This window comes from Phacochoerus africanus, chromosome 9 (genome assembly GCF_016906955.1).
Source record: "Phacochoerus africanus isolate WHEZ1 chromosome 9, ROS_Pafr_v1, whole genome shotgun sequence".
Lineage (NCBI taxonomy): Eukaryota > Metazoa > Chordata > Mammalia > Artiodactyla > Suidae > Phacochoerus > Phacochoerus africanus.
Genome location: NC_062552.1, coordinates 80523089 through 80546501, shown reverse-complemented (window position 1 = coordinate 80546501; position 23413 = coordinate 80523089). Strand labels below are relative to the sequence as shown.

General features: G+C 34.4%; 2 protein-coding genes across 2 annotated transcripts; both read right to left on the bottom strand.

Moving 5' to 3' along the window:
* Positions 1 to 1335: 1335 nt before the first annotated feature.
* LOC125136255 (olfactory receptor 4L1-like) lies at positions 1336 to 2280 on the bottom strand. Its single transcript, XM_047796954.1, has one exon. The coding sequence runs from the start codon at positions 2275 to 2277 to the stop codon at positions 1336 to 1338; it is 942 nt and encodes a 313-aa protein (XP_047652910.1). The 5' UTR covers positions 2278 to 2280.
* A 13074-nt stretch (positions 2281 to 15354) lies between these two features.
* LOC125136005 (olfactory receptor 4K13-like) lies at positions 15355 to 16293 on the bottom strand. Its single transcript, XM_047796591.1, has one exon. The coding sequence runs from the start codon at positions 16291 to 16293 to the stop codon at positions 15355 to 15357; it is 939 nt and encodes a 312-aa protein (XP_047652547.1).
* Positions 16294 to 23413: the final 7120 nt, after the last annotated feature.

Genomic DNA, 23413 nt, shown 5'->3' with positions numbered 1-23413 from the left:
TTACTGGGGTAAAAAGGTGATAGAAGAGTATTCCTTGTGAAGGGAAAAGCCTGGAAATAGTTCTAAGTTAAGAAGATGCCTGATGCTTTGGAGAACTTGAAAGAAAGTGAATGTGATGCTAAGCATTATGAAAAGGAGTAGGTTGGAACAAAATTCTTGAGGCAGGGCATATTATGTAGAGTTTTGAAGTCCAGTTGATATGAACCTACGTCTTTTTAAATTTTTTTTTTTTTTTTTTGGCCACATCCATGGCATGTGTAAGTTCCTGGGCCAAGGATCAAGCATGTACCACAAGAGCAACCCAAGCCACTACAGTGACAACACTAGATCCTTAACCCACTGCACAACAAAGGAACTCCATGAACCTAAGTCTTAATGGCACAAAATAGTCTTAGTGAAGGAAGAAAATGAGAATTAAAGTATAATGACAGTCACTCTGGATGATTATGGAGAATGTCTTCAATGGAGGAAAAAGAATTCGTGGTGGTCTAGGATCAATTTCAACACTGTTGCCTAGAACAAGCAAGAAATGTTTGTCTCTTGAATTGGGAAATTTTATTCAGTGATAATGAGATTCCCAATTTAGCATGAACTACCCCTTTTTCAACACTCACAAGCCAATTAGACTTTGCTTAGAATAGCAACGAAAGATCACAAGCCTACCAAAGATAAAATGATCTGTAGTTTTATGTAAAGCACTTGGAAAAAAAAATATGATATAGTACATAAATTCAAAAAGTGTAGTTCACATTTATTTATTGAAGTTTGAAAGTCAACTGTGAATACTTACGTTGTTTCTTGGATCATTTAGTTTCAAGGCTGCTCTTTGTAGTGCTATAAAAATTGTCCTTCCATTTTTTTTTCCTTTTGGTATCTTATATTCACTTTAGCTAACTTACATTCACAATATTATGAAATTGACTCATTTTTTGTCTCATTGTTTCAAGAGATAAGATCATTTTCCGTTGTTGTTTATATCCTTTCAATCATTATTTGTTGTTTGCCTCATTTAGTGATAAGTTTACAATTCATTAACAATCCATATATATTAACATCATCTCTAATAGAATTTACCACATATTTTATATTTATTTATTCAATAGTGAATATATATTGATTCTGCATGGTATTCAGTGCTTTTGTATGTTTATTTTGCTGTAGATCACTAATTACCATTATAAAAGCATTAACTGAGAATTTAAAATATTTATTATTGATTTTTTTCTATACCAGTTATGACTATGACATAAGAGAGTGGAACTATATTACATACAGTCTGTTCACATTGTATTAGCATTGTATTCAAAAGTTGTGTTAGTAATACAGTGCTAAAATCTAGAACTTCTTCTGTGTGGAGCTAGCATTTTGGAACCATAATTTTCTCATGGCCTCTTGCATTTTCTCATTTCTCAAAGTGTAAATAATAGGATTGAGTAAGGGTGTGATAACAGTGTAAAATACAGAAAGGATTTTATTGCCTGCAAAACTACTGAATGGCCAGGCATAGATAAAGATACATGGCCCAAAGAACAGAGTGACCACGGTGATGTGGGCAGACAACGTGGACAGAGCCTTGGAGAGCCCTCCAGATGATCTTTGTTGCACAGTGAGCAGGATGACAGTATAGGAGACAAGCAGCAGGAGGAAACAGATAAGTGAGAGCAGTCCACTGTCAGCAATGACAAATAATTCCAGGGTGTAGGTGTCCATACAGGCAAGCTTAATCACAAGGGGAAGGTCACAAAATATATTGTCTATGATGTGGGGGCCACAGAAAGGCAAGTTCACTGTTAATACAATCTGACTCATGGTGTGTATAAAGCCAATTGTCCATGAAAGTATAACAAACCCTTTCAGCAACTTGTGGCTCATGATCGTCCTGTAGTGTAAGGGTTTACATATGGCTACATACCTGTCAAAAGCCATGGCTATCAAAAGAGTCATCTCAGCACCTCCAAAGCAGTGCATAAAGAACATCTGAGCCATGCAGCCCCACATGGAGATGACCTTGTGTTCAGTGAGCAAATCTCTGATTATCTTGGGTGTGGTGACTGTGGAGAGACACATGTCCAGGAAGGAGAGGTTTCCAAGGAGGAAGTACATGGGAGAGTGAAGGCTGGAACTGAATGTCACCGTGACCATGATGAGAACATTTCCCAACACAGTAGCACCATAGATCAAGGAGAATGTCACCAAGAAGACAAACTGAAGTTCCCATCCTACAGAAAATCCTAGTAAAATAAACTCGGTCACTACAGATCCATTTTTCAGATCCATTTACTCAACTCAGAAAGATTCCAGAAGTTCTCTATATACAAAGAGATCTTTTTAAAAAAGGCAGGATTAGTACTGACATTTTCTGGTTTCTATTTCATTCAACGTAGTTAGTGATATGAGAGCATATAATCTTAAATCACGGATCTTTCTGAACCTGATTTCTCAAATCCTGTATCATCATTGTTCAGAGTTAAGTATTTGTGTGTTGTGTATGACTGGAGGTATGCAATAGCTTAGAAGTAAATAGTTAAATGATTCAATCTGAAGGTATAGATTTTGCTTTGGTTATAATGTATTACACTCTGTCCTCTGTACTCAGCTTTTGGACATCATCCATAGGATCTAGTGTGGTGAAAAATAATTGGTAACAATTATCTGATTACTATGAGTAAAGCCTTCTTCTAAGTATTTCACATACTTTAACATACTTAGTGTTCATAACAGTCTCATGAAGTATTATAATTATACTAATTTTACATATAAGGAAACTCTGGCATAGGTGTATTAAATGACTAACTCATGATTACATAACTAATAAGAATCAAAACAGGTATTCAATCCCCATCAGTCTGACCAGCATCTGGGCTTATAGCAATAGACCATTTTACCTCCAGAATTAAAGGAATGTATATTTATGGGCAAGTTACTACATATTGATTAAATTCATCTGTTCCATTCATATGGATCACAGCAGATATTATTCAGCAAGTATGATGGAATCTTTCTATTAATTAACTGCACTTTTTTCTTTATGCAGAATGAATCAATGCCTCGTATCTAGAGAGTTTATCACCTAGAGAGATTAATTTATGAACAAAAAAAGCAATCAAACATGTAAGAAAATATTTAGTTTAGCACATGATATATCAAAGATGCTGTAAGAATTTTTTGAAATGGTGAACTAATTCCAAGTGTTACTTTCAAGATACAGTTTCAAGCTTAGTTGTCCCTATCTTTAAACTACTTAAAATATAGAGAGAGTACTACTGGTCAATAAACAAAAAAGGACCAGTCTTAGAAAATGGATGAGGGCTTATAGGAAGAAAAGAATTAATAGCAGTGAATAGAGTGGTATATTTGGAAAAGTGACTGAATTAAGGTTTTTCTTATTTTTTTATTTTTTTATTAGTCAAATGAATTTATCACATCGATAGTTGTATAATGATCATCACAGTCCAATTTCACAGGATTTCCATCCCGCAACCCAAGCACATCCCCTCACCTCCCAAACTGTCTCCTCCAGAGACCATACATTTTTCAATGTCTGTGAGTCAGCATCTGTTCTGCAAAGTTTAGTCTGTCCTTTTTTAAGATTCCGCATGTCAAGAAAAGGGACTGAATTAAGTTTTAAAATGCTTAGGAAGTGTCTGTTTTCTTTTCTCCAGTGACCTGTAATTCCGTTGTTTTCAATTCTACTCAGTCTCCTTTTGAAATATCATATCACTATTATCCAACCTTAATTTTCTGAGTTGCTCTCTTATCTCAGATGTTGTTAAGAAATGGTCATGGCCTAACAATTGGGGGAAATAAAAATGAAAATAATGTAGATCACCATCCAGGAGCGTACAGAGTGGGTGCTAAACAGTGGGCTGTGGACCTGGAGGGGCACACAGGGCACAGTGCCACACCACGCCTCTATGAAGGGCAGTGTTACATGGTTATCACGTGAGTGGGCAGGATTATGGATAGTGACACCTTTGTGACAGTAATTGCAGTAATTAAATGCACTTTGGAGAAATGTCAAGGCTTGGTAATTGTTAGACAATGAATATGCCAGCTATAATTTCGGAACCAATGCCTTCGTTAGATGGAATTTTATGCCCTGGGATACAACAAACAATAGGAAAACCTGCACATGAAATTAATTCAGTTAAGCATACCTTGATTAAGAAAGATTTATTTTGGCCTTCTAATTTATTTCAGAGGGAAATCTGGTATTCATTTATGTTGTTGATTTTACCAGCATTTGTTTCTCTTTTTCTTCTCCTTCCTTTCTGTGCAAGCTTTATCAAAACATTTATTTGGTTCTGCACTTAATTCACCTATTCTTGTACTATGAGGGTACAAAGGCAATACAAATGGAATAAACTATCATATAACTTAGACGAAAATCTTATTAGTGAAGAAAATTTTTTTTCCTCTGAGTAATCGGTTGCACATTTCATTTTAATTACCTTTACTCAAGTTATGGTGCACCTTGGAGGAATTTGAAGGTATAATATATTAGAGCTAGGGTGGAACTTTGTAATCATTTATTCTCCACACATCCTTTAGTAAATGCACAATCAAGATACATATAACCAATTAAATCTTCCCAAGTCTTAGAGATAGAACCACCCCAAGGATATAAGGTGAGTATTAGGTGAGAGAATGTGGGTATAAGCTCCTGGCTGGGCACAGAATACACACTGAGAGGCATGTGTTGCATCGGAGTCATTTGTGTAAATCTAATATTATAATCCTGAGACTTCTCCATGTAAGTCTCTATTAGGATAAGAATGAGCCGAGACTTGTTTTAGTATATTGTTGGATATAAATATTTCTGCTTTTGCTCATGTATATACAATACCTATATTACTTAATGTAAACATAATTGATTCAAGTAAATATTTTCTTCCTTTTACATTATAGGTTTTAATAGAATAAACATAATTTTAATCTTGATGAATCCCATGTTTTCTAAAATTATACATGCTTACCCTAAAGTATAAATGGAATTAAAAATTATGCTAAGTAAAAAGAAGCCTGAAACAAAAGACCATATGCTTTATAATTTCACTATATGAAACACCTAGGAAACACAAGTATATAAAAACAGTATATTAATCATGCATTCAGCTGGGAATTGAGTGCAAATGAGCACAGATTTTCTCTCTGTAGTTGTGAAAATTATTTAAATAAGATTGTGGTGATGGTTAACAGCTATGTGAATATAATAATTCAATCAGTGAAATTATATTTAATAGCTACTTTTTATAGTATGTGAGTTATAGTCAATAAAACTTTAGAAGCCATTATACATTTTTTGCTTTTATTCTTAAAATTATTTTATTATATTAATTTACTGCTTTTAAATACACTTTTTTAGTTTTACAGTACTATTCAGCTTCTTATCCTCAAATTGTTTCATTATGACATAATTAATGACATACTGTGATTCAATGCCATATAGTTTTAAACTTTATTAAAGTCCTCTATTTGTATTTTTGACTGACATACTTGGAAACGTGCTTTTGTCTGTTTTTGTTGGTTTTCTTGGCATTTTTCATAGTATTTGAAATACTCATAATGAGTTTCCTGAAGTGTTCACATTTTCCTTAATTCTCTTGAATATGAACATCCTGTAAGGACTGCTCCCTCTTTATTCCTTTAAACTCTCTTTTCTATGTATGGCTTCACAGTAAGTTTTATACAGAGATTTTCTAAATATATAGTTCTCATCATTAATTCTCCCATGCAAACTCCTATTCCAAACTGTCATTATGATATGTGTATTTACATGTTCTACCAGTATCTGAAACTTGATTAAAAGAACAATTTCCCTATTCTGCAAATAAAATTATGAGTTTCTAGCTTTTCCATTATTTTAAATGATAGTATAAGTTATCTGGATGCTCAAGATTTACTTTTCTTAATTTTATATTTAATCATTCTTAGTCTCTTATCATTTACTGAAAAATTTTACTCTGCAATATCAATTTGAGAGCATATGTCTCTTAAATTTTCAAGGAAATGTTGGTTATAGCTCATTGTGAAATAGGTATGTGATTTCATCTCAAAACCATAGCCTTTTCCTTCCCACCAACACAAAATTAATTAAAATACCTAATTAAGGTCAGGCAGTGTACTGACCTTCTAATGAATTAGCTCTCTATGTCCCTTACCTGCGCTAAAGGCACATCATGAGGAACAACATGTTCATGGATTTAGTCAAAATTAGAAATCTTCTTTTCACTCTCTGTGATGCCCTGAATGTGTTTCTGCATGGTATTTTCTGTCTCTTTTATAAAGATGTGAACCACACTGGAAGCAGATTTGTTAGAGCTCTGGGAATCCAAATTTCAGTGGGAGTAGTTAAAACGCTGAGGCTCTTGCCATAGCATGACCAGGAGGGACGTGCATTCTTAATTTACAGCCCTGTGCTATGCTCTCACTCTCCTTGAGCATAAGAATGGCTCAAATAGACATGAGAGTGTTGGTTGACTGGTTATGATATAGTTAGTGTAGACGTCTTTGATTTAGTGGACACTTCCTTTCCCTCACATCATGCTATTCCATGCTATTTTCTTACCTTCCTTTTAACAGCTTTTGGCAATTTTTTAGATGAATACTCTCCAAACTTTTCTGAGCATAACATCATTAATATAAAAATTGATTCATATATGTTATAAATTTATACCTAAAAGCCCATTATATACACATTAACATATTCAAGAAGTGGAAATTTTTGGAGATAAATTGGGAATAAATCACAATAAATTATGTAAAATTTTATATTATACATTAATGTTACAACTATCTTATCCTCACCCAAATGTTAATAATTATTGTTATTTACCTTACTATGAGAGTTTCAGAGAATATTTATATGGCACAAAATGGTTTCATTATCATTACCCATTTTACCATAAAGTATTATAATAAATTCTTGTTTTACAAGGTGTGGCTTTTACAAAGTTAATCATATTGTTCACTCTGCTGTACTTTGCATCACTGGCTTTAAAATCTGTTCAGTTAACATGCCAACAAAGGATGTCATGAGTAACTTTCAACTTAGTTGACATTTCTGTATCTTATGTCCAAGTCCTTGTTTAATTCCAGTCAAATTCACTACTCAACCTATGACTTAATGTAGATTTTGTCATAGAATTTGCTTTTATTATGATTCATTACAGTTGATGAGAATTTTTATATACAAATTCTACATTCTTCTGTAAAGCAAAACTTCTTCTCCCAAGACATAACTTATTCTATCACTTGATTTGCAGATCATTAGTGATGGTTACAAATGGTTCCTGTGTACCTTTCAATAGTGTTTGTTAATAAGAAATGTAGTTTGTTTCATTATAGCCAGTTTACAGTGTTCTGTCAATTTTCTACTGTACAGCAAGGTGACCCAGTTACAAAAAAAAAAAAAAATGTAGTTTGTTTATTGTCATATTGCTCATCCTTAGCCATTTTTACAGAATGCAGAAAACACAAGTAATTTCTCAGTGGAATACGGCCTTTGCTCTTTTTAGTAAGAAACATTCAAAAACACTTTATACTACAGTTAGTGTAAATGTATAGCCTTCTATTGGTTATCATGTGACTATCAATATTGTAAATAAAATGATAGAGATTTTTGTTATATATATTTACTTTTTAGTGTTTTACTGATCTTGATCACTAGCTAATATATCAAGGTTCAGTATAGATTGTCAAGTTCATTGTTAATAATGGAAGTATATCCGTATTGTAAAATAATGTTTTTTAATAATAATTTTTATCCAGTGTGTCAGTCCGGGTACCTCATTGTTCATTTACTTTATGATTTAACTGAAAAAGAGTTCATATTATAGGTAAAATCAATTTTCCCATTTCATAATCATTTACTTGAGTTTTAAGAATTAGAATGATCTTAAATCCAAGGTTTATTTGCAGAAATATTTTTAAAGCCCCTAATGAAGTTGAACTAAAATAAAATAAAATAGATAAAATAAAATAATACAGTCCTTGTGTATCCCCTCCTCTTTACTTTGGCACACATAAGCTATTATACAGAATGCTAATTACTTATTGAATAATAATTTGTCCAAAGCAAATGATCATGAAGAGAAATGCCTTCAACTCCTCTGTCTTTGGTTAACTCACACCTTCTTCAGAAACTTTGTCATGTGGAGCATAACCACATAACATACAAATTAAATTACTTAAAATAATCAAAGTAGTAATTATTAGTAAAGACTATTTGCCTTTTAAAATTAAAAGACATGTAAATAGATGTTCTCATGTTTTATACCTAATTGAAGACAGCTAGCTGAAAACGTATTCACCTTCCTTGGACAGTGGGTTTAAGTAACTTTTTAGATGACTGTTTACTTCAGTCTTCTCTTTTGGTTCAACTATGAATTCTGACCCAATGGAGTATTCCTCCAGGTTCCATACAACTCACATTAGTAGCTCTTTACATCTTGATTAAATATGTACTCTAAATTATTAGCCAGGATAAAATTCTGTGATTCTTGATGTATGCCTTTCCTCTCCTTAAATGTTTAATATTTTCAATTTATATTCAGTTTATTATATACATGTATATTCCTTGGTATACAGATTGTGTTTACTTCTTACTTCTGTTTGATTTATTGAGTGAATTTGTCTCCTTTCTCCGATATCCTTCAACTCTTTAGTGTTGAATATACTATTGTTTGATTTTCTCTGACAGTAATGTGGGTCAAAATGTATGTGTTCTAACTTCAAATTTATTTTCTGGCAGCATAAGTACTACAGTGAGGGTATTGTTCCAAGAAATAAACTATTTACAACTAGTTCTCTAGTGGCTACAATAGGCCTTAAATAGGTATTGGATTCAACAAGGCTTGAACCTTTCTAGGGCTCATTCTGTATGTCAGGAAACCATCTTCAAGGATTTCAGAATCTTATTATTGGAAACTGTCCCTGAATAATCCTGTGCTAAGTGTGATGATACAGGCATACAATAAATCAAACAGTTTTATAGAGTTTACAAATTTCTCATAAGAGGCTATATTTCCCAAAAGAGGCAATTATGTCTTTAATGATAGATATAGATTTCCTACCGAGGGAAGCAAGAAGAAAAATCTAGGCAGAAATAATTATATGTAGGAAGATACGGAAGCATAGAATAGTTTGACATATTAAGTGAACAGGAAATAGTTAGAACAGAAAATTAGGTTCAAATAAGAACTTTTAAGAGTCTTAAATATCACTCAGGGCAATGTGGAATATATTCTGTAGTTAGTAGGGAGCTATTGGAATGTTGAAATAGAGACTATGAAGAGAATTGAGTTTCACAAGGTCATAGTAGTAGCACTGTGAAGTGATTATTGCTGTTTTAATAATCTAGATAAGAAATGATGAAAGTCTGACCTGAGGCCATAGAGAGTGATGGAGAAGAGGTTATATTTAAATTATCAGGAAGCATTGTGAAGATTTGGTAACAAAGTGTGCCTGATTAATGGCAGCATGCACATAGCGGTGAGTTCCAAAATACTGTCTATAGATTTTCTGCATTAGAATCAAAAGAGGTAGGATTTGTGGAATGTCAGAGTGTGAAATCTGGTGGATTATCTCCCCAACAAAACAAACATTTTTTTTTTCTTTTTGCCATTTCTTGGGCTGCTCTGGCGGCATATGGAGGTTCCCAGGCTAGGGGTTGAATCGGAGCTGTAGCCACCGGCCTACGCCAGAGCCACAGCAACACAGGATCCGAGCTGCATCTGCAACCCACATCATGGCTCATGGCAACGCCGAATCATTAACCCACTGAGCAAGGTCAGGGATTGAACCTGCAACCTCATGGTTCTTAGTCAGATTCGTTAACCACTGTGCCATGACGGGAACTCCTAAAACAAACGTTTGTGTAGAGAAACTTGTGAAGAACAACAGAGTTCCTGGTGTGTCTCAGTGGATTAAGAACCTACTAGTATCCATGAGGATGCAGGTTTGATCCCTGGATTTGTTCAGTGGGTTAAATAATCTGGAATTTCTGTGGCTATGGTGTAGACTGGCAGCTGCAGCTTAAATGGACCCCTAACCTGGGAATTTCCATATGCTGCAGGTGTGGCCCTAAAAAAACAAAAACAAACAAACAAACAAAAAAACACAACAAAGAAAGAAAGAAAAGCTAGTAAATCTTAAGAACACTGAGTCTGGCATCTAAGCCACACCACTGCTTCTCGTTACCCTTCCCTCCCAGCTCTATATTGTGGAAGCCCTTCCCTGCTCTACTTTGTGTCTTCTGCTCCAGAAAGGTGTAGTCAAAGACAGGGACTCACTTTCCTCAGAGTTTCCAGTTGATGGTTGTGGTTTCAGATTTCACCCTGGGAGGCTAAGTCCTTCAATGTTGAAAAAGCTCTAGTCTATGTAGGAATCATGGAAAGGATATTTCCCCACCCAACACCTACTTGTAGGACAGAGATTCCACTTATATGAGGTGTTTAAGGCAGTTAAACTCGTGAAAACAGAAAGTTGAATGGTGGTTGGCAGGAGCTGGGTAGATGAGTAAATGGGGATTTGATATTTAATGGGTATATCATTTCAATTATGCAAAGCTAATCAGTTCTAGAGAATTTCTATAAAACCTTTTCCCTATAGTTAGCAATACTCTAGTGTGCACTTAAAATTTTGTCAAGAGGGATGATTCTCATATTGAGTGATCTTACCACAATAATAATCATTTAATAGTTCTACTCCAGTCATGGCAGCCTGAGAATACTAGGGCCCTCCTCAGCAGCTCTATCCTCTAGCTTACTTGTTAAGTGGATCTTCATGCCAGAAGGAGCAGGCTGAGATCTGCCAGGGTCTCTCCTACCCCAAGTGCCCACTCATTAGAGCAGGAAGGTCATTCTGAGAGAAGCGAGCTTCTGTCCCTTCCCCCAGCTCCTCTAGGAAGGGACAGAAATGACAAATGGGTTCTACCCAGAAGACTAGGTGTCCCGTAAGGATGAAGAACTCCACAACTCCTCTTGAAGGGCCTGCCTTTGTTCAGAATATAGCTTGGAGTGTTCCATGGATAAAGACAATGTCAAAACAATGGGGCTTGGTGTTCCCTTTATGGTGCAGCAGAAACAAATCTGATTAGTATCCATGAGGATACAGGTTCAATCCCTGGCCTCACTCAGTGGGTCATGGATCCGGCATTGCCATGAATTGGTGTGTAGTCACAGATGCTGCTTGGATCCCACATTGCTGTGGCTGTGGTGTAGGCTGACAGTTGTTGCTCCACTTTGACACCTGGCCTGGGAATTTCCATGTGCTGCGGGTACAGCCCTAAAAAGCAAAAACTAACAAACCCCAATGTGGCTCTTGTGGAGAGCAATTAAGAGGACAGTCATAACATGATGATACTAGTATCAACAAACCAAATTGCAAAGCAAACAGCAATTTAAGATAGAGAAACAAAGCAAGAGACAAACAAGAAAAACTCTACTGAGATCACAGCCAACCTTGGGGATAAGGGAAACTAAGAGCATGCCATGGCTGCACTCATGTAGGAGAAATCAGACAAAGGCAAGAGCAGAAAGACAAGATTCTCTAAGCTACCCACATACCCATTAACAAAAGGTGGAAGCTTCATTGTCACAAGAAGCTTGCATATAACTTCTAATACTCTGAAAAATAAGCTACACTGAAGAAAGGAAAACTCCTAGGAAGCAACACTTAAAAATAAAACTGCAGAAATTCCTGATAGTCTAGAAGAGAGTGTGAAAGCCCTAGTTTCGTGCACATCTTAGGAATGACTGGAGAGGGAGCATCCAGCTACTAGTTTCTGACTAAACTTGGAACAGAGGTGTAAACTCTTTAAACTTGGTTAGTAGCCTCTACCCCCCACCCCCACACACAAACACATCTAGTAGTAAAGGATAAAGTTATAACTGGCCAAGAAGACTTAGGCAAAATCATTGACCAATAAGTGGCTTATGATATCTCAGAGGTAGCCGGACTGGAAGATTAAAATCAAGGGGGAAAAAATCTAAACAGGTATATAAGAGACTACACACTGCAGAGGAAATAAACTTCACAGGGTTAGCTCAGTCAAGACACTGAACAAACAAGCAAACAATCACAGGAACATTGATACTGGAAGGGCAGAGTCAGTAGCCAGTGTTGTTACAATATATTAACAAAAATGTTTGTTAAACAAAAATAAAAAATGAAACAAATATACCAAAAAGAGTGTCTTATACTGAAGTATAAGGGCAATAGAAACTGCTTTTGTGAAGACCCAGATTTGCAGTAAGCAGAAAAAGACTTCAAAGCAGCTATATGGAAAAGAAGCTGAAAAAGAGTGGATATGTGTATATGCATCAATGAATCACTTTGTTATGTGGCAGAAATTATCATAACATTGTAAATCAACTATACTTCAATAAAACTTTAAAAATGAAAAAAAATTACTCTCAGAACTAACAGAAACCATGTTTAAAGAATAGAGAAAGGTATAAGAATGTCTCATCAAATAGAGAAGATCAACAAAGATATGGAAATTATTTTTTTAAAGAACCAAATAGAAATTCTGGATTCAAAAGTGCAATAGCACAAATGAAATAATTGCTAGAGGGGCTCACCAGTAGATTTAAGCTGATACAAGAAACAATCAATGAAGCTGAGTATTATACCGATAAGGGTTCCACAGTCTCAAGAACAGATAGGGAAAAAAGAGAATAAGGAAACATGAACACAGCCTCAGAGAAATGTGGACCATCACGGACCATGTATATGTAATGGGTAATAAATTTTGGTTTCTAGTTTGTCCCATCAATCTGATAGTGTCATTTTTTTAACAAGATCATAATATTTTTCCAGCTTTATTAAGATCTAATGGACATAAAATTTGTATATTTAATGTGTACAACGTGTTGATTTGATGGCTTATTGCACAATGATTACCACCATAGTTAGCTAACATATTCATCATGTCACAAGATTGCTACTTCTTTTTTGTAGTGAGAAAATTATAGATCTACTCTCTTAGCAACTTTCAGGTATATAATATGGTATCCTTAACTAAATTCACCAGGCTGTACTGTACCCTTGATCCCCAGAACTTTTTGATCTTACAACCAGAAGTTTGTAATCTTTGATCAAAAGATGTGTCATATAATGTGTGTGTGTATTATTAAATACTACTCAGCCATAAAAAAAGAATAAAATATTCCATTTATAACAACATGACTGGACCTGGAGGGTATTAGGGTCTTATTCTTAGTGAGTAAGTCAGACAGAGAAACTCAGATACTACATGTTTTCACTTAGATGCAGAATATGAAAAAGTAAAATAAATTAAAAAAAATAACAAAATAGAAACAGACTCAAAAGTTTAGAGAACGAACTAGTGGTGATCAGAAGGATGTAGGGTGGAGAGAGGGCAAGATAGGGGATTATACAAACTACTAGGTGTAAATAAATAAGTTTCAAGGGTGTAATGTTCAGCCCAGGGTATATAGTCAATATTTTATGACAGTGATCTTGTTAATTCAATAGGGAGTGCAGGAAAAATAACAGGTTTAGAAAGATAGGTGATTATTTAGTTTTTACATCTTGGATTTGAGATGCCTTTCAGATACCTAGAGAAGGTACAGTAAGAAGTCTAAAATAAAACTTTGCAGCTCAAATATGAGGAGCCGAAAGGAGAAAACAATGTTTCCAAGTTTACTAAGTGTAGACAGCAACTAGCTGTCCAAAGACTAGATAAGCAAAGAAGTGACTTTACCCAAAACCCATAAATGCTTCTGGGACAGTGCTATTGTTGCTGCTATTGGAACTTCTATCCTACTGCTGGGTAAGAATTTAAGAGTGGGCTCCTGCAAATATTTCTGGACTCTGCAGTTGCTTGATATTGCTGCTGTCAGAAAACAAAGCAGAGACACATAGGCTTCTCCCTTTTTCTTGTCTTTTTCAATATCATATTAATGTCTTCTGCTGATAGACCCAGATAGAGATAAGTTTGCAAGAGAATTTACCAAATGTTATTTTCAGGCTTGCAGTTCTCTACTATAGAGAGGAAACTATAGAAGAGCTCATGTGGGGCTGAAAGTCAACAAACATTCAAACCATCCTTTTGTTTGGTGGCTCAGCAAACAAATAAAGGTCAAATGCTATGTAATAGACATAGCATTTGACCTTTATTTAAACTTCCACAGAATGACAATTGTTTCAGCCTAAAGATTCATTTATCCTGTATACATATATGGAAATGGAAACGTAAATTTTCCCATAGGTTATCCCTCTCAGTGTGGTACTGGTATTTTTTCTAATTTAGTCATAATCCCACATGAATATTCCATAATCCAGAGACTAAATAGTAAATTAACATCTTGATAAAGAAAATAAATTAATTTGAAATTTGTTAGCAAATACTAGGCATACACGATTACCATAAACACTTTATGAAAAAGACATTCTTCAGTTTCTATAATCATTGTTCTACTAATGGAAAACTATTGGAATATTTATTTATGGCTGCCTTCTTTTACTATCAATTACATTCTTCTTTTGTCTTCATCCAAGACCTCTGATGATGGTGATTCTTTACTTGGTGGAGTAAATCAAATTTTAATTTTTACTAGGCTATGTAAATTTTTACACGTTTACAACTTGATATGCAAATACTGTGAGGCATCATAGAGAATCACTTGGACTTCAGACATGATCCTTCCAACCCCATTGTGTAACAGCAGTCCTAGTATACCTTGATGCCTGGGATCAATCTCCTTAGCTGCTCATAAGCTCTTTTCTATTGAATCAGGGGCACAAGGAGATTGAAATGTCTGGTGCAATTTTACTTTCAGATCAATGGAAAATTGATTTATTCTTTTGTTGGAAAGATTTATTTCTTGAGAACTATGACTATGTAAAGGAAGGGACAGGAAACAACAATTATGAATGCTAATAAAATTTAGATTCAACATATTTTTAATTAGACATCGGATCTAAGTCTAGTATTTACATTTCTGTGACAAGTTTGTTAAATTTTATAATGCTCAGTTTTCGGTGGATAATATATAAATAATATTCTCCATTTTCATTGTTGTGAAGTTAAGAGAAAATGCATGTGAAGTGCCTCAGAGGTGCTTAGAACTCAATAAGCAGTATTTTATAATCTAATTTAGTTTCTAGAAAAACTTAAAATTACAACATAAATGAATGATGATATATTGGAATGGTCTGCACTTAGATGCACAATTAGGAATGTTTTATTGTATATAGGCTTGGTAGGGAAAGATTATTATTTCCCAAAATGTGACTTATGTTTGGTATAAAATCTTATACCTGTGTCTTTGGATGATTACAATAATGGCGACAATGATGATGCCTTTGATGATAGCAATATTTTAGTTAAAAGGTTGATCTGCAACTCACGTGCCTGGTCTTTATTTTTATTATTGCTTTCTTCATATCTTTATTCCTAAATGAGTAGATGATTGGATTTAAAAGAGGAGTAAAAATTGTATAAAACACAGAAAGGATCTTATCTATAGAGACACAGCTGAATGGCCATATGTAGATAAAGATGCAAGGTCCAAAAAATAGTACCACCACAGTAATATGAGCTGAAAGAGTAGACATCGCTTTGGAATACCCACTGGAGGAGTGATGCCAGACAGTAATCAGGATGATGCTATAGGAGATGAACAGAAAGATGAAACAGAACAAAGAGAGTAGTCCACTGAATGTAGTGACTAATAGTTCCAAAGTGTAAGTGTCAGTGCAGGCCAGTTGGATCACCTGAGGCAGATCACAAAAAAAACTATCCACAACATTGGGGCCGCAGAACGGTAAAGTCACTGTGAAAACCATTTGGCTAATAGTGTGCGCAAAACCAGTGGTCCAGGAGAAGAGTGCAAGTCTGAGGCAAACACGATGGCTCATAATGGTTTTGTAATTGAGGGGTTTGCATATGGCAATTAATCTATCAATTGCCATGGCTACAAGTAACATCATCTCACTTCCACCAAAGAGGTGAAGGAAAAACATCTGGGCCATGCAGCCTTCATAGGAAATGGCCTTATTTTCACTCATTAAGTCACTGATCATTTTAGGAGTTGCAAAGGAGGCCAGAGCCATGTCAATGAAGGAGAGGTTGGCCAGTAGGAAGTACATGGGAGAATTTAAATGAGGGTCCAGTTTCACTACCAAGATAATAATGAGGTTACCTAATAAAATGGCTATGTAGATAATAGAAAAGAATGAGAAAAAGAAAATCTGTAACTCATGAAGCTCCGTGAGTCCCAGCAAAATAAACTCAGACACTATGGAGTGATTTTGCTTTTCCATTTGTTTGGCTGTTGATATATGCTACCTAAAACAAAATCAAAATAGATTAAAGTCTGTTATTTAAAGTTGAGCGATAAAATACACATTCATTTAACTTTGCTTTCTAAAATCCACTGAAATGTGCAAAATAATCAAAAATTTTAAACAACACAGAATCCAAATTTTTTGTAGAATGACAGACATGATTTTCTTAGAAGAGATCATGAGGAATACCTGTCATAAACCAAGGTGTTTGAAGAAGATTGAAGCTGTCAATATGTAACTCATATCTGGACTCATCTTAAGAAAAGTGATTATCTCAGTTGGTGATAGAGTAAGGGATTTCCTTGCCACCTTTTTAGAATTTGAGAAATAGATTTATTGGTTCTCCATAGGCAAAAAAGGGGACCTTTCCACCTTGAAATCTATTTCTCCCTGCATAATAATAGTAAGGGTCATGTAAATGAAAGCATGTCACATCGTTTTCTAATTAGAAGCAGAACCAAGAAAAAGGAAATGGAGTAGATGGAATATAGGGCACTGACAATCTAGGAGCCAGTTCTGAAGTTACTACTGAAAGTCAGAGGAACAGAGACAAGGAACATTATGAGTCTTTGAGACACATATCTATGGCTGGCCAAATTGAGATGACTCCTCACCTTATTTTTTTCCTGATGTGGAAGAAGGTTCCAACAATTTGAGTCTTCTCCCAGGGGCTCTGATTTTCTTCTGGACCTATGGATTTAGTAGATTGGGAGGCACATGCTCAGAGACAGCCTAAGTGGATGCTTGCTGCTGGCTTACAGGTCCTGAATAAACAAACGGGGATCTACAGGGAACATTCCATGTTGTTCTAGGTGTGTAAAGCAGACTTCTGTAGACTGCATTTACAAATGAAAAATGCTAGCCAGAAATTTTGAAACAAGATAACAAGGAAGATGTAGCTGATGCTTAAAAAGAGATAGTAACACAATACATTGTTTTCCAAGTGAGACCAAAAAAAAAAAAGGAGAAAATACAAAAGACTTTATATCTGACTGAAGACTTAATAAAAATAAATGTAATGTAGTTTAAAAATATTTTGAAATGTTTTAAGAATTCAGAGAAGTACAAAAATAATAAAGGTCTTCACATTTCTGTGATAAGTGCTTGTATTCTTGTCATTTTGCTTCATAATATTTAAAGAAAATAAAATTCCTGGTAGAAGTAAAGTTCACTTATCATATTGTTAATTTGTATGTGACTTTTAAAAATAAGTGATATCCAGTCATAACAATTTTCTATGAGCAGAATTTTGTTTTTACTGATGAATTGCTATTTTTTAATTATTTATATATATACATTTTTCTACTATACATTATGGTGACCCAGTTACACTTACATGTATATATTCTTTTTTCTCACATTACATGTTCCATCATAAGTGACTAGACAGAGTTCCCAGTGTTACACAGCAGGATCCCATGGCTAATCCATCCCGAAGGCAAACTTCAGCATCTATTTACCCCAAGCTCCCAGTCCCTCCCACTCCCTCCCTTTCCCCCTTGGCAACCACAAATTTATTCTCCAAGTCCATGGTTTTCTTTTCTGTGGAAAGCTTCCTTTGTGCCATATGTTATATCCCAGATATAAGTGAATTGCTATTTTAAAAATGGTTCAGTATACATGTACATATCTATCTACATGTGACTTTTTCAAGATTATACTGCTAGAAGTAGAATCACTAGTCATTTTCAAATAATTAAATAATGCAAAATTCTCAATAAAAGGTTGTATAAATTTATACTACTGCTTCCTCACAAATTTTATTTTTTTAGCTCTCATTCTAACAGAATATATTTTATTGCAAGAATGCAAAAATGTTGCAATATTAGAAGATCACTTTATATAAGTAACAATATTAAATAGGTTTGCAAATATCATAATTTTAAAAGGAAAACAAAATCAGCATCTGACAAATGAAGAGATATTACATTCACAAATTGTAAACATGCCAATTATCTTTAAGTTCATGTATATATATTCAACATACTCCCAATCTGATTCCAAGCAGCATTTTTTGAAAATTGACAGGTTGAATTTAAAATATAGTCTGAAATACAAAAGACCAAAATGGGCCAAGGCAATTTTGAAGAACAAAGCTAGAAGATTTATATCAATTTACAAAGACTTATCATAAAGTCATAAAATAGCTTGATTAGGGCCCAAGGATATAAAAATTAAACCAATGAAATATCAGAAATAATAGCAGTTTGATTAGGTCCCATGGTTTATTTTTGCTTTTATTTCTAATGCTTTGGGAGACTGACCTGAGAAAACATTTGTAAGATTGATGTCAGAGAATGTTTTTCCTATATTCTCTTCCAGGAGTTTGATGGTGTCTTGTCTTATATTTAAGTCTTTCAGCCATTTTGAGTTTATTTTCATGCATGGTGTGAGGGTGTGTTCTAGTTTCATTGATTTGCATATAGTTGTCCAGGTTTCCCAGCAATTCTGCTGAATAGACTGTCTTTTATCCATTTTATGTTCTTGCATCCCTTGTCAAAGATTAAGTGACTGTAGGTGTCTGGGTTTATTTCTGGGTCCTCTATTCTGTTCCATTGGTCTGTGTGTCTGTTTTGGCACCAGTACCACACTATCTTGATGACTGTGGCTTTGTAATATTGCTTGAGGTCTGGTTGAGTTATGCCTCCTGCTTGGTTTTTGTTTCTCAGGATTGCTTTGGTAATTCTGGGTCTTTTGTGGTCCCATATACATTTTTGGATTGTTTGCTCTAGTTCTGTGAAAACTGTCCTGGGTAATTTGATAGGGATTGCATTGAATCTGTAGATAGCTTTGGGTAGTATGGCCATTTTTACAATATTACTTTTTCCAACCCAGGAGCAAGGAATATCTTTCTATTTCTTTACATCTCCTTTAGTGTCATTGATTAATGTTTTATAGTTCTCAGCATATAAGTCTTTCACCTCCTTGGTCAGGTGTATTCCCAGGTATTTGATTTTTTGGGGGTGCAATTTTAAAAGGTATTTTATTTCTATATTCCTTTTCTAAAGTTTCATTGTTAGTATACAGAAATGTGACTGATTTCTGAATGTTAATCTTATATCCTGCTACTTTGCTGAATTTGTTGATCAGTTCAAGTAGTTTTGGGGTTGAGTCCTTAGGGTTTTCTATAAATAGTATCATGTCATCTGCATACAGTGACAATCAAACTGAAAATCTTTTGCACAGCAAAGGAAACCAAAAAGAAAACAAAAATACAACTTACAGAATGGGACAAAATAGTTTCAAATGATGCAATGGACGAGGGCTTAATCTCTAAAATATACAAACAACTTGTACAACTCAACCACAAAAAAGCCAACAACCCAATTGAAAGATGGGCAAAGGACCTGAATAAACATTTCTCCAAGGAAGATACACAGATGGCCAACAAGCACATGAAGAGATGCTAAACTTCCCTGATTATTAGAGAAATGCAAATCAAAACTACCATGAGATACCACCTCACACCAGTCAGAATGGTCATCACTAGTAAGTCCACAAATAACAAGTGCTGGAGGGGGTGTGGAGAAAAGGGAACCCTCCTGCATTGTTGGTGGGAATGTAAGCTGGTATAACCACTATGGAGAACAATATGGAGGTACCTTAGAAAATTATACATAGAACTACCGTATGATCCAGAATTCCCACTCTTGGGCATTTATCCGGACAAAACTTTCCTTAAAAAAGACATATGCACTCGCATGTTCATTGCAGCTCTATTCACAGTAGCCAACACACAGAAGCAACTCAAATGTCCATCGACAGACAATTGGATTAAGAAGATGTGGTATATATAACACAATGGAATACTACTCAACCATAAAAAATAATGAAATAATGCCATTTGCAGCAGTGTGGGTATAACTAGAGACTCTCATATTGAGGGAAGTGAGTCAGAGAAATACAAATACCATATGATATCACTTGTATCTGGCATCTTAATATACAGCACAAAAGAACCTTTCCACAGAAAAGAAAATCATGGACTTGGAGAATAGACTTGTGGTTGCCTGGGGGGGAGGGGGAGGGAGTGCAAGGGATTGGGGGCTTGGGGTTAAGGGATGCAAACTATTGCTTTTGGAATGGATTAACAATGAGATCCTTCTGTGTAGCACTGAGAACTATGTGTAGACACTTATGATGGAGCATGATAATTGGAGAAAAAATTATGTATACATGTATATGTAACTGGGTCACCATGCTGTACAGTGGAAAAAAAAATTGTGTTGGGGAAATATCAATTTAAAAAAAGAAATAATAGCAGCAAATAACATAATAAAGCACTTTTGTGGAGAGACAAAAAGCTGTTTACCTGTGAGTCAGGAGGGCTGTTCAGTAATAAGTTAGCTGGTGCTGGTGGCTTTTCATTGGGAAAGAGGCTCTTCCTGTTGTCAGAATTCCACAATATCAATAAATACTAGCAGTTGACTTTATCATGTTCTCCCAAAATGCCAGCTTCAATATTCATATTGCTTGGCTCCCAAGATTTGATATTTTAATTTTCTTTTCCAGCTTATTCTTAGTTTTGTTTGGTTATAAAGTAGACTGAATAGCAGGTGAGATGACTCTCCTAGAACACAGTACAAAGCTGCACACAGAAATATAACCTAGTCTTCCCATGAGATAATGAGAGAAGGAACTTTGATAAATTTTTACTTAGAAGTTTTCCACTAAAGCATGCCTTTTTGACATGTGACTCTGCCTTGAAACACTGTGTTTGCCTTCATGCACTACTTATAGCACAACATCATACAGTTACAGCCTTTCAGAGAATGAGGACCCAGAGCAAGAAGAATGAGACAGCAAAATTCAACAGAAAGTGTAGTCAAACCTTGAACAACAGGAGTTTGAACTGTAAATGTCCATTTATATGTGGAATTTTTTTTTCAATAGTAAAGGCTATAGTACTACAAAATTGGCTGGTTAAATCCAGGAATGTGGGATATAAAGGGCCAATTATAAGTTATGCATGGATTTTCCATTAGTGTGGAAGGTCATTGCCCCTAAGCTGCAATGTTCAAAGGTGAACTGTATTGTCTAGATTTAGACACAAACACATATGTAAATGTAGTATATGATACAGATAGATTTTTGGATCAGTAAGGAAAATACTCAGTAAATGATAATGGGACAAATAATTAGCAGTTGTGGATGGGGAGATCAGATTTCCAACCTCACTTCTCATTTGAAAATCAATTTCAGAGACTTGTAAAAGATTTACATTTGTAAAAATAAAACTATGAAATCAGTAAAAGCAAACATAGGTCCATATATTTTAACATAATGTAACCCATAAAAACATTTTATGCATAATGTAAAAACTAGAACCATGAAGATAAAGACTAACAGATTTGACTTTATGAAAGTAAAAAAAATAAAAGCAGTGAATAAATGAGATCCTGCTTGGAGCACTAGGAACTATATCTAGTCACTTATGAATGATGGAGCATGATAATGTGAGAAAAAAGAATGTATATATGTATGTGTAACTTGGTCACCATGCTGTACAGTAGAAAAAAAGGGTATTGGGGAAATAACTAAAAAAAGAAAAGAGAATAGAAAAAAAGAAATGAGAATATATTTTCAAACAAGTTAAGCAAAGAGTAGTTATCTCTGATTGGTAAGAAAAGATTAAAGAAACAATGGAAAAGTGGGGAAAAGCATATGGATTGGCAGATCATAGAGGTAGAACTGCGAATATCTTTAAACAAAAACAAATGTGCTCAACCTTACTGATACTTGTTTAAATGCAAATTAAAATAGCACAATACATAATTTTATCTATTACATTAAAAAATCAGTTTTGGTCAGAGTGTGAGATGGTGTTTAAGAATTCTCATATCCTACCTTTTGATATTGGCACTTTTTTTTGGTGGGGGTGGAACTTGGCATTGTATCTTAGGTCTAAAAGTCTTGCAACAGTTTGAATGGAGAGCCTTCAATTCTGGGATTTATACCCTAAGTTTTCCCCCCCAAAAAATTATCAGGAGTGCTCATGTGAAAATTGTCTTTAGTAACCCAAAATTGGAAAGCTCAATTAAAACCCCTTCATTAATAGAAAGATTTAAACATGGAAATCTAAATGTACTGATATGGAAAAATGTATGATTACATTTTTAAATGTAGTTAAATTTGAAATTATAACATTTCAATGAAAAATTATACACACATGTATATAAATTTCATACAAATCTCAGAGAACAATGAAAGCACTAAACTCTAATGAGTGCCTAACTCTGAGCTTATAGAGCTCAATGCAGATTCTAATTTTATAAGTTCAAATTCTATATATTTAATTAGATTCTAGCCCTGTATACATGCTCTCGAAAATGTAGTTGGCATTTAGCTACCAAAACCTTCAAATCAGAGAATCATTTATTTTACATACAGTCATAAAGAAATTTTAAAAAATAACCTGTAGATAACTTGAGGATAATTTCAAGAGCCCTATATAAAATAAAACCAGGTGAAATACAAAATGCTTAAGAAAATATAAAAATGATATTTAATCATGTAGAAAAAGTTTAATTTCAATAAAATGTAGCTTCAGGCCATACAAATCAAGGTTTTATTGATTTACTTTGGATAGTAGAATTAGACATCTGAGTATATCTTTCTATATATCTTGGTATATCACAAATATTCTGTAATCAATATTTTGCATTTGAAATTGGCATAGTTAAAATATATATGTTATTTAATTCAAGCATAAAAATATATTTAATTGTTCTTTATACCTTTTGCTTGCTTTGGAAGTTGTGACTGAAAATCACTGAGACTCTTCTAGGATTTTTTCACTTGCTTACATTTTTTTCAGTCTTGTTTTTGTATGCTCCAAGTTCCAATAATGGAGAAACCCCTTTTATTTTGAAATTGTGTAAGACAACATGAAAAATGTCTCAATAAATTTGGGAAAACTTTTCATTTTATAAATGAAGTCCCTCAGCAATTAAAAGGCTATGCGTTTTTCAGTCAAGCTAGATTATTCTGACTCTCTCATTAGTGAGAGAATCATTACCAACCAAACAATATATCCACATTTCCATGTGCAGTTATGAATATAAAAACTGAGAGTCTATTTAAAATGTTGATAATA